This window comes from Pristiophorus japonicus, chromosome 12 (genome assembly GCF_044704955.1).
Source record: "Pristiophorus japonicus isolate sPriJap1 chromosome 12, sPriJap1.hap1, whole genome shotgun sequence".
In the NCBI taxonomy this organism is placed as follows: Eukaryota; Metazoa; Chordata; class Chondrichthyes; family Pristiophoridae; genus Pristiophorus; species Pristiophorus japonicus.
This window is the reverse complement of record NC_091988.1, coordinates 162,995,725-163,009,162: the sequence shown is the minus strand read 5'-3', so window position 1 is coordinate 163,009,162 and position 13,438 is coordinate 162,995,725. Positions and strand designations below refer to the sequence as shown.

At 41.3% G+C, this 13,438-nt stretch overlaps 1 protein-coding gene across 5 annotated transcripts in view; it reads right to left on the bottom strand.

The window, feature by feature from the left end:
• Window positions 1-13,438, bottom strand: part of snx21 (sorting nexin family member 21) — a 60,460-nt gene that overhangs the window by 37,006 nt on the left and 10,016 nt on the right. For 2 of the 5 annotated variants that reach the window (XM_070896086.1, XM_070896085.1), the window contains exons 2-3: window positions 10,049-10,205; window positions 6,617-6,881 (exon numbers count right to left, since the gene is read on the bottom strand). In XM_070896086.1, coding sequence (XP_070752187.1) covers window positions 6,617-6,866 — 250 coding nt within the window. In that variant the 5' untranslated portion in view covers window positions 6,867-6,881; window positions 10,049-10,205. Of the gene's footprint in view, window positions 1-5,171; window positions 5,239-6,616; window positions 6,882-8,882; window positions 9,216-10,048; window positions 10,206-13,438 lie in introns of those variants that run through there. The other 3 variants (XM_070896087.1, XM_070896084.1, XM_070896088.1) reach the window with 3 other exon arrangements.

Sequence of the window (13,438 nt, the reverse complement as noted above, 5' to 3'; positions counted from 1 at the left end):
ATTAGTTGCAAAATAATGCCTCGATCTAATTTGCCTACAAAGGAACCTCTATTGCAGATAATTCTACATTGCCCTGTGTCTCACTACCACTCTAAATCTAACCTGAACGGAGCCCAGTATCCAAAACATACTTAAGTATTACAGAAAGGAGTTTAAAAACAAGGCAACTACTTTTGAATAACACACTGTACACCAGGAAGAAACAACTGTGTGACATACAGAGCTGGAGAAAATTAAAAAAAACAAGGAAGGCAATGTAATTAAAAAATTGAAAATAAGTCACAGATATTTAAAATGTTAAATTAATATAGAAGGCAGAGCTGTTTTTCAGTTACACCAAAGTTCAGAATGTGTTAATTAAAATAGTGGTGTTAAGTACTGGTTTTGAAGTTAAGGTACAGTGACTGCCATTATGAAGTCAAAACCCCACTTTTTAAAAAAGGAGGGAGAGAGAAAACAGGGAATTATAGACCGGTCAGCCTGACATCGGCAGTGGGTAAAATGATGGAATCAATTATTAAGGATGTCATAGCAGTGCATTTGGAAAGAGGTGACATGATAGGTCCAAGTCAGCATGGATTTGTGAAAGGGAAATCATGCTTGACAAATCTTCGGAATTTTTTGAGGATGTTTCCAGTAGAGTGGACAAGGGAGAACCAGTTGATGTGGTATATTTGGACTTTCAGAAGGCATTCGACAAGGTCCCACACAAGAGATTGATGTGCAAAGTTAGAGCACATGGGATTGGGGGTAGTGTACTGACATGGATTGAGAACTGGTTGTCAGACAGGAAGCAAAGAGTAGGAGTAAATGGGTACTTTTCAGAATGGCAGGCAGTGACTAGTGGGGTACTGCAAGGTTCTGTGCTGGGGCCCCAGCTGTTTACACTGTACATTAATGATTTAGATGAGGGGATTAAATGTAGTATCTCCAAATTTGCGGATGACACTAAGTTGGGTGGCAGTGTGAGCTGCGAGGAGGATGCTGTGAGGCTGCAGAGCGACTTGGATAGGTTAGGTGAGTGGGCAAATGCATGGCAGATGAAGTATAATGTGGATAAATGTGAGGTTATCCACTTTGGTGGTAAAAACAGAGAGACAGACTATTATCTGAATGGTGACAGATTAGGAAAAGGGGAGGTGCAAAGAGACCTGGGTGTCATGGTACGTCAGTCATTGAAGGTTGGCATGCAGGTGCAGCAGGTGGTTAAGAAAGCAAATGGCATGTTGGCCTTCATAGCAAGGGGATTTGAGTACAGGGGCAGGGAGGTGTTGCTACAGTTGTACAGGGCATTGGTGAGGCCACACCTGGAGTATTGTGTACAGTTTTGGTCTCCCAACCTGAGGAAGGACATTCTTGCTATTGAGGGAGTGCAGCGAAGGTTCACCAGACTGATTCCCGGGATGGCGGGACTGACCTATCAAGAAAGACTGGATCAACTGGGCTTGTATTCACTGGAGTTCAGAAGAATGAGAGGGGACCTCATAGAAACATTTAAAATTCTGACGGGGTTAGACAGGTTAGATGCAGGAAGAATGTTCCCAATGTTGGGGAAGTCCAGAACCAGAGGTCACAGTCTAAGGATAAGGGGTAAGCCATTTAGGACCGAGATGCGGAGGAACTTCTTCACCCAGAGAGTGGTGAACCTGTGGAATTCTCTACCACAGAAAGTTGTTGAGGCCAATTCACTAAATATATTCAAAAAGGAGTAAGATGAGGTCCTTACTACTAGGGGGATCAAGGGGTATGGCGAGAAAGCAGGAATGGGGTACTGAAGTTGAATGTTCAGCCATGAACTCATTGAATGGCGGTGCAAGCTAGAAGGGCCGAATGGCCTACTCCTGCACCTATTTTCTATGTTTCTATGTTTCTAAAACAATTGGAACCATGCTTGAATAATTTTAAACTATTTTTATTGCACACGGTTATCGTTTGAGGCCGAAGTCTTCTTTGATATATTTCTTTCCAATACTGGATGCATCCTAAAAGACCTTTAGGACATGGTGTATAGGCCACTGTTGAGCATTGCAAGCAAGTTCAATATAAATTATACCTCGTGGATCATCATAATGCAGCGTCTACTTATATCATACATACTATAGGCTCAATATTCTGACTGTGTGCTCCCAGTGTAGAGCCTCACCCACCAGAAGCTCATATTGGGACATTGTATATGCACAAATTAGAATTTTCCTGGGTTGAATCGCAATTTCCCAATTGATGTTTCCTGCATATGAGGCTGGGAGCATGCAATTGGAAATTATACTCTCAACAATGGAAAAATGGAGTTATCAGCCATGATTCAATTGAAAAGCAGAACTGATTCAAGGGGCTAAATGGCCGGTTTCTCTTCCTATAACTTAATCTGGTAAAGTATAAGGTAAAATTAATTGGGTGAATGATATATTGAATGATATGTTCTATTCCTTTGTGGTTTCATCTCAGTGCAGCGGGATGCAAGTGTGAGTTGTAACTAATCAGTTGTTGTGTGGGGCAAGTTGTGAATATATCCGTTTTGATCCATCTCTTCAAACAAATTTCAAAGAAAACAGAGCTATAGGAGTTAAAATACAATGGTCGAGGAATTTGTCTCGGGCGATGGCGCTAACCAGGCGAAATTGGATTGGCCTCCCGTTATACGCAGCGCAAGGTGTTCACGTCCATTGTAGATGATTAGGCATCAGCTAGAATATTGTGCCCAATTATGGGTACCACTTTTAGGAAGGATGTCAAAGTCATGGAGAGACTACAGAGGACATTTACCATAATGATACCAGGGATGAGAAGTTTCAGTTATATGAAAGAAAAGAAAGACTTGCATTTATATACTGCCTTTCATGACCTCAGGACATGCCAAAGTGCTTTACAGCCTTTGAAGTGTAGTAAGTGTTGTAATTTAGGAAATGGAGAGACAAGAGAAACTGGGATTGTTCTCCATAGAGAAGATTAAGGGAGTTTTATTAGAGGTGTTTAAATTATGAGGGGTTTTGATAGAGTAAATAAGGAGTTGGTAACCAGAGGACACAGATTTAAGGCAATTGGCAAAAGAACCAGAGGCGAGATGAGGAGATATATTTTTCTTTAACGAATTATTATGATCTGGAATGCATTGCTTGAAAGGGTGGTGGAAGCAGATTCAGTAGTAACTTTCAAAAGGTAATTGAATATATACTTGAAAAGGAAAAATTTGCAAGGCTATGGGGAACGAGCAAGGTAGTGGAATTAATTGGATAGCTCTTTCAGAGTTGGCACAGGCACGATGGACTAAATAGCCTCTGCCTGTGCTGCAAGATTCTGTGATTCAATGTTCTATAATGAAGCATCTGTACTGTACCATGTAAACTGTATACGACACATATAATATAAGTTCACCAATTTGTAGCTTAAAATACAAACTGCTGTAAAGTGATAGAATTTGGAAAAAAAATAACTGTGTAAGCAGCCATCAACGCAAGTAAATGAAAACCATTGTATAGCAGCACAATTCAGCTGCGAGATTGAAGAAACAGGGAAAGTGATTTTTAGGACAAAATCATTCAAAAATGTCCTCAAATAAGGTCCCTATCATTTCACTGTGCACAGGTGTACCATAGGGGAAATGCCAGATGGGGTTCCAAAAAAAAAGAGCTAAACACCACAAGTTGTTTAACATATTGCACCATTTCATGTTTCTCCAGTCATTCTACATAAGTTAAACTTCATATACCAGGGCTCTACACTGCTACTAGCAATTAAATGTCTCTCTTGTGTCTGGGAGACCAGAATCAAACACAGCACCCATTACTAAAGGTGTGGTCAGAACACTGTGCGGTTTCACAGACTTGAATTTCTCTGACTTGAATTCTGCCATTTTGACTATGTAGTTCAACATTCTATTGGCTGTGTTGATTGCTGCCTTGCAATAGATGGGCCAAATGGCCTCCTTCTGTGCTGTACCATTCAATGATTGACATCATTCATGAAGCATGGGATCAGTTATTTTTTTTCCTGCTATATGCAGCACTTTACATTTGTTGCATTGAATTATATCTGCCACAAAATTTCTGAGCTACCGCAGTTTGGTTAACACCTATAAATTGGACCACTTTGCATTGAGTTTCTGAATCAGTCATCTATTTAAATTAGAAAGAGTAGTGGTCTCAACACAGAGCCTTGGGGCACCTGACTAATTCCTCCTACCATAACACCTTGAGCCAATTTCTTATCCACTAAGGGTTTACTCCGAATTCCTACAACTTTAAGTTTAATTAAATGCCTTTCGCACGGAACTTGTCAAATGCTTTTTGAAAGTTTAGGTGCGTCATGCCATAGGGTTTACCAGACTACTTGGAATGGCACTTCCTCAAGTAAGTCATATGAGTGGTCAAGCTGCATCTTTCCCTTCTTAATTCATGCTGGATGTTGTTCTACTATGTTATTATTGGAGAGGCAATCCTCAAGTTTATTCCTGATAAATAGATGCCATTATTTTACAAAGAATGAAAGCAAGAATAATTGTCCTGAGTTACCCATGTCTGGTTTCTCCCCCATTTAAATATATTAACTTGTTTCCAATCCATAAAGAGGGCAATTAGTTGTACCAATTGATAGGAAGGGTATGTGAGAACCAGAATGTTATTATAAGGGGGAAACCCAAGTGGTTTTGAGTCACAGTTGATAAATGCAATGCATGGTTGCTTCATGACCTGATGCGTCAAGGAAGCCATAAGGTTAAGGAGTGATCTAATTGAGGTAGTTAAAATAATAAAAAAGATTTGATGGAGTAGATACAGAGAAACTATTTGCTCTGGTGGGAGAATCTAAAACAAGGGGGCATTCGGGAGTGAAATCAGGAAGCACTTTTCCCACACAAAAGTTAGTGGAAATCTGAAATTCTTTGAGGATGCGATTCCTACTGTGTCAATAGTTCAAGAGTCTGGGCTAGGCAACAATACATTTCAGAAATAAGGAATTATTAAAATGCATTTATATGATCTTCTATGGAACTCCTAATAGTAAAAGTCTGTCTATCGCTCATATATATTATAATTTAAAACCCATTTAGAGGAGAAGGTAAATCTAGAGGTAACAACTTCCCATACATAATTTTTAATTCTGACAGTCCTTCCTCTATGGCACTGTCTTGCAGTGAGACAGAGTAACATACAGTATATGATATGAGCTTACTAAACCTGTCTTTGTACAGCACGATGCAAAGAACATGAGATGAATAGTTGCAATGGTCTTCCTCCACTTTTCCTTAAACAGAAGATATTAGTGCTAATAATTCATGCTCAAGTCTGTGTAACTTGCTAACATTTAACTATTTTCTACATTTACAGACTCTTGTAAATTATTAGAAGGACATCACAACTGTTAATCCTTGCGCATGAATGTCATTCCATGATCATCGACAGAACACACTGGATTCTAATGTTCAGTGACAGATACTAACACCAGTACTGGCAATAGGATGCGTTCACAGTAATAGATACTAATAATCACAAGAAAATGAGACTGAATAAAATCACTATCGATCAAACAGTAGCAATAAGATAATCTGCCACAATGAGTCGTCACAAACTGCTCAAACTTTGCTTTTGCTTGAACACATATTGGCCCGGATTTTCCGGTCAGCGGCAAATGAACGGTGCTCGCCATTCAATACGCTTCCAGCTGCCCAGAGACTTTTAGTGGGCTTTTGCATGGCAACTTATGGTAATTGGAGAGCCATTTCAACGCACACCCTCTACAGGGGATCTGGGACCTGTGCGCGCAGGCAAAGCAACAGCATGTCTCTTCAACCAATCAGATTGAAAAATCCTTACTGAGACATGCAGAGTCTAAACCAGGAAGAGTCAGTTAGAATATTTAGTTCAATGTAAAATCATGTACAGAAAGCAAAATAAAGAGACAGAAAGAAAGATGGGATTAAGAAAGATAAGAGAGGAAAACTTAAAAAAATGTTTAAATCTCCAACAATAATTAAAATCTGAAGGAATGAGACTCCTCGCTTGTGAAAGTTAATTTTCAGTACCAGAGAAGTTGTTCTGTGTGTAATTAAGACTAACCACGCTGTTAAAAATTCACTTACAATTGAATGGACTTGTCTTAATTTGGGGGTGTTTAGTGGGCAAGTACAGCAACTTCAAGCCCTTTGTGTGTTTCAATGCTAAAGCTCCCTGCAAGATATCAGTGTAGCGAAGGTTGTGGGGGAGCAGGACAACTCACGACAGCAACTTTCTGATTTCCGCATTTAACTGCGCATGTGTGGATGCTGGAAGTTGCTGTCAGATTCACTCAATAACAACGGTAAGTACTGATAGCCTCACTGTTATTGCTATTGTAAAATCCGGGTCATAATGTCTCAACTGGTCAATTAGATGAATGGCATCGTATGAAGCTGTATTCATTCCACTCTGTCCATTATTCTCCATGTAAATCCTCTAAATGTATTAACTGGATTGTTCAGTAATAACTCCATCCAGTACTCTAGCGGATTGATTCACAGTTTAATAGTTTGAATCCAATTAATGAAATTTCGATGTAAACAGTGAATGTCATTATACCCTTAAGTAGTAAGGGCAACACTGGCATGTAAAATTAGAATTTTTACATTTTTAAAAGGAATATTTACCTGTACTTTCAACCCCATCACTCTCAAAACTGTGTAAAAATTCAGGGTCACTGTCTGCAGCAGCTGTTTGGGCCCAGTCCTCATCTGCCACAACTGCATCTCCAAAGCTCAGCGTCCCACTCAGGCGTGCAGACACCCCCTCTGTGTCATCATAGAGTTCTGATCTTTCAGGAAAATCTTCCACCGTTTCCTCAGTTGGGCTGCGTTTTCCAACCTTCTTTCGAAACTTGTGTAGAATATTCGAGGCCATGCCACACACTACACTCTGCAGATCAAATAAAAAAAAATAAGCCACATTGTCCAGGCAGTTGTTTACATAACATCACAGTACAACATTAAAGACGAGGAGCGTGACTAACTCAATAATCGATACACCATGCACAGCAAAAGGCAGTGACCTGTGAGAAGGGTTATTGTAATATGAAACTTTGTATGAACATTATATTTTCTAATTAATGAGATTACAATACTGTACTACAATGGGAGGGGGAAATCAAAGCAATATACTGTTCTACCAGGGGGGGGGGGGGGGAGAAATCACAATATACTGTTCTACCATGGGGGAAAATCACATCAATATACTATTCTACCATAAGGGGAATCACATCAATATACTGTTCTACCATGGGGGGAATCACATCAATATACTATTCTACCATGAGGGGAATCACAATATACTGTTCTACCATGGGGGAATCACATCAATATACTGTTCTACCATGGGGGGAATCACATCAATATACTGTTCTACCATGGGGGGAATCACATCAATATACTGTTCTACCATGGGGGGAATCACATCAATATACTGTTCTACCATGGGGGGAATCACATCAATATACTGTTCTACCATGGGGGGAATCACATCAATATACTGTTCTACCATGGGGGGAATCACATCAATATACTGTTCTACCATGGGGCAATCAATCACAGCAATATACAGTTTTACCATGGGGGGAAATCACAGCAAATCACATAATTCCCAGCAGGGGTGACTGGCTGCCAATCGGGACTGTGGACATTGGCTGAGATCCATTTCCTTGGCCAATATCACTGAGCCTCAGTCAATGCCCTAACTGGTATTAGCCCAGGGCAGAGATGAAGCTGCAGCTATGAATGATTCACTATCAGACAATACAATGCAATTTCCCACTGAGGCATCAGGAGAACCACATCCTCAATTATTGAGGCACAAAATCTTATTTAAAAGAAACACTTAACTGAGAGGAAGACCATCTTTGTGAGAAAGTGTTCAGAAAACCTGTTTGTGTTTGTCATTCACAGGTGTACACACACCACTGCGATATAAATTACATCAAAGTACATCATGCACAGACTGGAACAGTCACTGTGACACACAAGAAAATAAGAAATAGGAGCAGGAGTAGGCCATTTGGCCTGTCGAGCCTGATCAGCCATTCAATAAGATCATGTCTACTTCAACACCTTCCCATCTGATCCCCATATCCCTCGATTCCCTTAGTGCCCAAAAATCTATCGGTCAGTCTTGGATATACACAACGACTGAGCATCCATAGCCCTTTGGGGTAGAGAATTCCAGAGATTCACCATCATCTGAGTGAAGAATGTTCTCCTCATCGCAATCCTAAATGGCCAACCCTTTATTCTGAGACTATGGCCCCTAGTTCTAAACTCCCCAGCCAGGTGAAACATCCTCCCTGCATCTACCCTGTCAAGCCTTAGCTCTCAGTCTTTTAAACTCGAGTGAATATAGGTCTCCTCTCCTCAATCTCTCCTCTCCTCAATCTCTCCTCATGGGACATCCCCCTTATCAGCCCAGTAATCAGTCTGGTGACCCTTCCTTGCACTTCCTCTTAAGGCAAGTATATCCTTCCTTAGGTAGGGAGACCACAACTATACACAATACTCCAGGTGTGGTCTCACCAAAGCCCTATACAATTGCAGCGACTTCTTTACTCTTATACTGCAATCCTTTTGTAATAAAAGTTAACATACCAGCTCCTCTCTCCAACCCAGAACATTCTCATGAAGATATTTTGCATATTTCACTTTCTTGCTGAATACATAAATAATTAATTAAAGCAGTGGCTGGTTTTATTATGATCTATATATATATATGACAGGTTGCTCCAACATCCTGCAAAGAGTGAGGCCCTCGAGCAGTGAGCTATTTAAGGAGCCTGAGATTTCCGAATTGCGTCAAACTTCGACCGCGCATCCACCAATACAGCCGCCGGTGGCAGTCAATGGCGTCTCTCGGGCTCCCCTTCATTGTACAAACCTAGAAACCAACCGCGGGTTAAATTGCAGCTCGGCCAGACTCCGATCCCTCTGGACTCGCAGTGCCTTGGAACCCTCAGTGAGTGGGAAACAATCCCCGTCACTCGCCACAAAGTTGAGAGAAGTTGCAATAGTTTTGAATAACTTTTTTTGACTCGTTTTTGCAGACGCTGCAGGGAGTTTTCCCGTGGACTTTCGGCTAATGCGCCGCTCCCTCCCTCGCTCCGCCGACGCTGCGCCGCTCGGCGGGGTGTTTCCGTGTGCGGCGGCTCTGTGAGCGGGATTGCGGATTCCTCCCTCTAGTCTGTGGCCTCCTTCCTCCTCTGCCGCCGAGTACTGACACCAACTGGCCCGAGGAGGCAGGGCAGGGTAGGAATGGGACTGAACCTCAAATGGGAGAGAAAAAGAGAAGGGAATCGGTTGGTGGAATGCCGCGAATCCGAGGGAGATGGAGAGGAAAACCAGGCGCATGAGGGAAAGCCAAGCGGAAAAGAGAACTTAACCAGAAAAAGGGGACATTTACATACAGAGAATCAAAGCGGGGCAGCAATTGGAAAGAAACAGTAAAGGGAATCGCTGTGCAATACAAGCACTGAACAGGGAAAGTTCATTAACAGCAATATCGAAAAACGCGTTACCATAGCACCAATGTCAGAAATTGTTTAAATAAAACCTCGCTCTGCTCCGCACTCAAGTGTGTTTGCTGTCACAGGCAGATCAGCCAGGGCTGTTGTGAAAACACCGCAGTTTGTGCGGGGCTGCTAAACTCTGTTGAGAACCGGGATTACTAATGGTGAAATGCATTTATACAAACACGGATGCCATTTAATGGACGTGGGAATGTGTCTCTGAACTCCATTCTTCACCGCTGACACGTATGCAGGATATTCTTTGGTGGGGGGAGAGAGGAAAGGGTTTGCCAGGCCAATCAAGACTACTAAAAAATGGCCTGTTTTCCAAATAAGAATGTTACAGTAATGTTCAAATAAAATCTGTAAAACGTCCATTAATCGAATAAAGCAAACAAACAGGAAAGAACGAGTCTTGTCAGACTAAAACTGAAGCACAATATCCAAGCGCTGGATATGTGTCACGAATCAGTCAATAACTTTGCCACTGTGCACTGCAACATCCTGGTGAAAATTTAGAAGTGTAATTCCAACTCACCGGGAACTGAGCAGCTCTGCAAGTACATCATTTGTTTCTATATTCTTTCCAGTGATCCAGCGCATATTCTTTTGAAAGAAAAAGTGGACTTTGACCTGGCCGTAGTTGGAATACTGTGTCCAGTTTTGGTCTCCTCACATAGCGGGTGACATTGAGGCTGTGGAAAGGGTGCAGAGAAGGGCCATTCAATTAATTTCCATCTGAAGCATCCTAGTTATCAAGATAGGCTAAAAGAGCTGAGACTCTACACTTTGGAAAAGCCTAGGGTGATCTGATCAACAGATGATTAAAAAAGGAGGCAGACAAAAAGCAGGAAAATATAGACCAGTTAGCCTAACATCTGTGGTTGGGAACATGTTGGAGTCCATTATTAAAGAAGCAGTAGCAGGACATTTGGAAAAGCATAATTTGGTCAGGCAGAGTCAGCATGGATTTATGAAGGGGAAGTCATGTTTGACAAATTTGCTGGAATTCTTTGAGGATGTAACGAGCAGGGTGGATAAAGGGGAACCAGTGGATGTGGTGTATTTGGACTTCTGGAAGGCATTTGACAAGGTGCCACATAAAAGGTTACTGCACAAGATAAAAGTTCACGGGGTTGGGGGTAATATATTAGCATGGATAGAGGATTGGCTAATAAACAGAAAACAGAGAGTCAGGATAAATGGTTCATTCTCGGGTTGGCAATCAGTAACTAGTGGGGTGCTGCAGGAATCAGTGCTGGGACCCCAACTATTTACAATCTATATTAATGACTTGGAAGAAGGGACCGAGTGTAACGTAGCCAAGTTTGCTGACGATACAAAGATGGGAGGAAAAGCAATGTGTGAGGAAGACACACAAAATCTACAAAAGGTCATAGACAAGCTAAGTGAGTGGGCAAATATTTGGCAGATGGAGTATAATGTTGGAATATACGTTTATCTCCTTAAGGTGGTCTCACACCACTCACTAAAATGCAAAGTACTGCCATTTTAGTAACTTCACATTGAATACTTCTTGTTAAAGTGAAGCCAAAACTGCCATTGATCCTTACAAAACCGATAGGATAACTCACCTAATACAATTTTTCTTGGTTGTGTACATGTGGATGGAGGTAACACAATTATGTAATTGGTACCAAATGTCATCACATTACCCATTACATCTCACCGAGAAAGTTTTCCAATACAAAATAAAAATAAGAGCATAAAATAGTTGATGAAAAAAATGTTTTTACTGCCATCTAGTGGTGGCTTTCATTTGAGGCAGAGCAATTATATTGGCTGCATTAACCAATTATTGTCCAATAAATTAGCCACTAGCCACATGCGCCTTTCACGACCAATGGACGTCTCAAAGCACTTTACAGCCAACGAAGTACTTTTTGAAGTGTTGTAATGTAGGAAATATGGCAGACAATTTGCACACAACAAGCTCCCACAAACAGCAATGTGATAATGACTAGATAATCTGTTTTTGTTATGCTGATTGAGGGATAAATATTGGACAGGAAACTGGGGGGAACTCTTCTGCTCTTCTTCAAAATAGTGCCATGGGATCTTTTACATCCATCTGAGAGGGCAGACGGGCCTTGGTTTAACGTCTCATCTGAAAGACATCACCTCCGACAGTGCAGCACTCCCTCAGCTGGAGTGTCAGCCTAGATTTGGGGAATCTAGATGTGGCTAATTGTATTTTGATCAGTAAATAAATGAGTAATAGACACCGTCATTGGGGATGAGATCTCAATATTTACATTTGCACAGTGTATGTGAAATTTAACCTTTGTATCCGTTTGTTGGTAAAATGGTAAAACGAAAAGCAAAGTGTGCCAGTGCTTTTTGATCATTGTGAGTGTTTTACTTCCTTGGTTACTGAATGGTGCTATATGTTGATGTGTTGTGTATGAGTATGTAAGGTGTCTTCTACTAAAATTAGTGCATGTGGCTAAAGCACCCTGCACCATGGAAAGAAAGACTAACATTTATATATCTCCTTTCATGACCTCAGGAAATCCCAAAGCGTTTTACAGCCAATTAATTATTTTTGAAGTGTAGTGACTAATGTAATATAGGAAATGCAGCAGCCAATTTGCACACAGCAAGCTCTCACAAACAGCAATGTGATAATGACCAGATAATCTGTTTTACTCATATTGGTTGAGGAATAAATATTGGCCAGGACACCGGTAAAACTCCCCTGCTCTTCTTTGAAATAGTGCCATAGGATCATTTACATCCTGCTGAGAGGGCAGATGGGGCCTCGGTTTAATGTCTCATCTGAAAGACGACACCTCCGACAGTGCAGCACTCCCACAGTACTGCACTGACTTGTCAGCCTAGATTTTTGTGCTCAAATCTTTGAGGTGGCGACTTGAACCCACAACATTCCGACTCAGAGGCGAGAATGTTACCATTGAGCCACAGCTGACAAAAGTTCCCCAGGCAAGCATTTTGCATATAGTCCACTTTGCATATATAGCATGGCTGAGCAGAAATAGTAGTATTTAGATGTCATGTATGAACCACCTTTATAGGCAAGAATGAGCTGGTCTGTGTATTGTTGGGAGAAATCGTGAAACTTTTATCTGGAGATGGATCCAAATTGCCTGCACAATGAACCCCATCATTTAAAAAAAGTAATGTGTGGATAAAACTAGCTGAGTTTTTTTTCTCTCTTTCTGATCTCTGCTCTCATTGTCCTTGCCCAAGACATTTCATAAACTGCCACTAGGAGGTGTATGAGAGTGACTCACTTAGAGCAAAACTTAGTTTGTGCGTGAACACTTTGTGAATCTGTCCAATTTCACAGATGAAACTTGGCCCCTAGGTGTTGAATGATATTTGTACCATGTTTTCACACTGCATCCCTATGAAATTCCAGCAGTAGTCAGATGCCTTTAGCAGGCATCTTACCAATTACATGATTGGTGTCTTAACTGTGACCTTCATGGTTAATCTGCTTCTTAGAACATGCTTTCTTCAGTGGTATGAGATACTGACCCAGAATTTGCGGTCGGGATGACGTTAAGCTGCCAGCGTTCGTTCAACGTCACTCCGCCTCTGAAACTGACCGCAATTTCAGGATTTAGCGCATGCGCAGACTAATGTGGAAATCCTGAATTTGCAGTCTGTCATTCACTGCTCTGACACCCACCCCCTCCCCCTAATTCCCCATTGAGCCAACATTCTGTGTAACCACCCAAATCAGGGAAACTGACGAAAACCGGCTCATCCACTGTAATTACGCTGTTAAATGCCCCACTAAAAGTTAGACCCAAAGGGATTAGGTGTAATTGGGGTTTTAACAGCGTATTGACTGCTAAGGAAAGCTTACGGTCCTGAAAAACTAATTTTAATATTGTGCAGTGTGAAATTTGTCCATTTTAATAAAAGTTAACATTTTTAA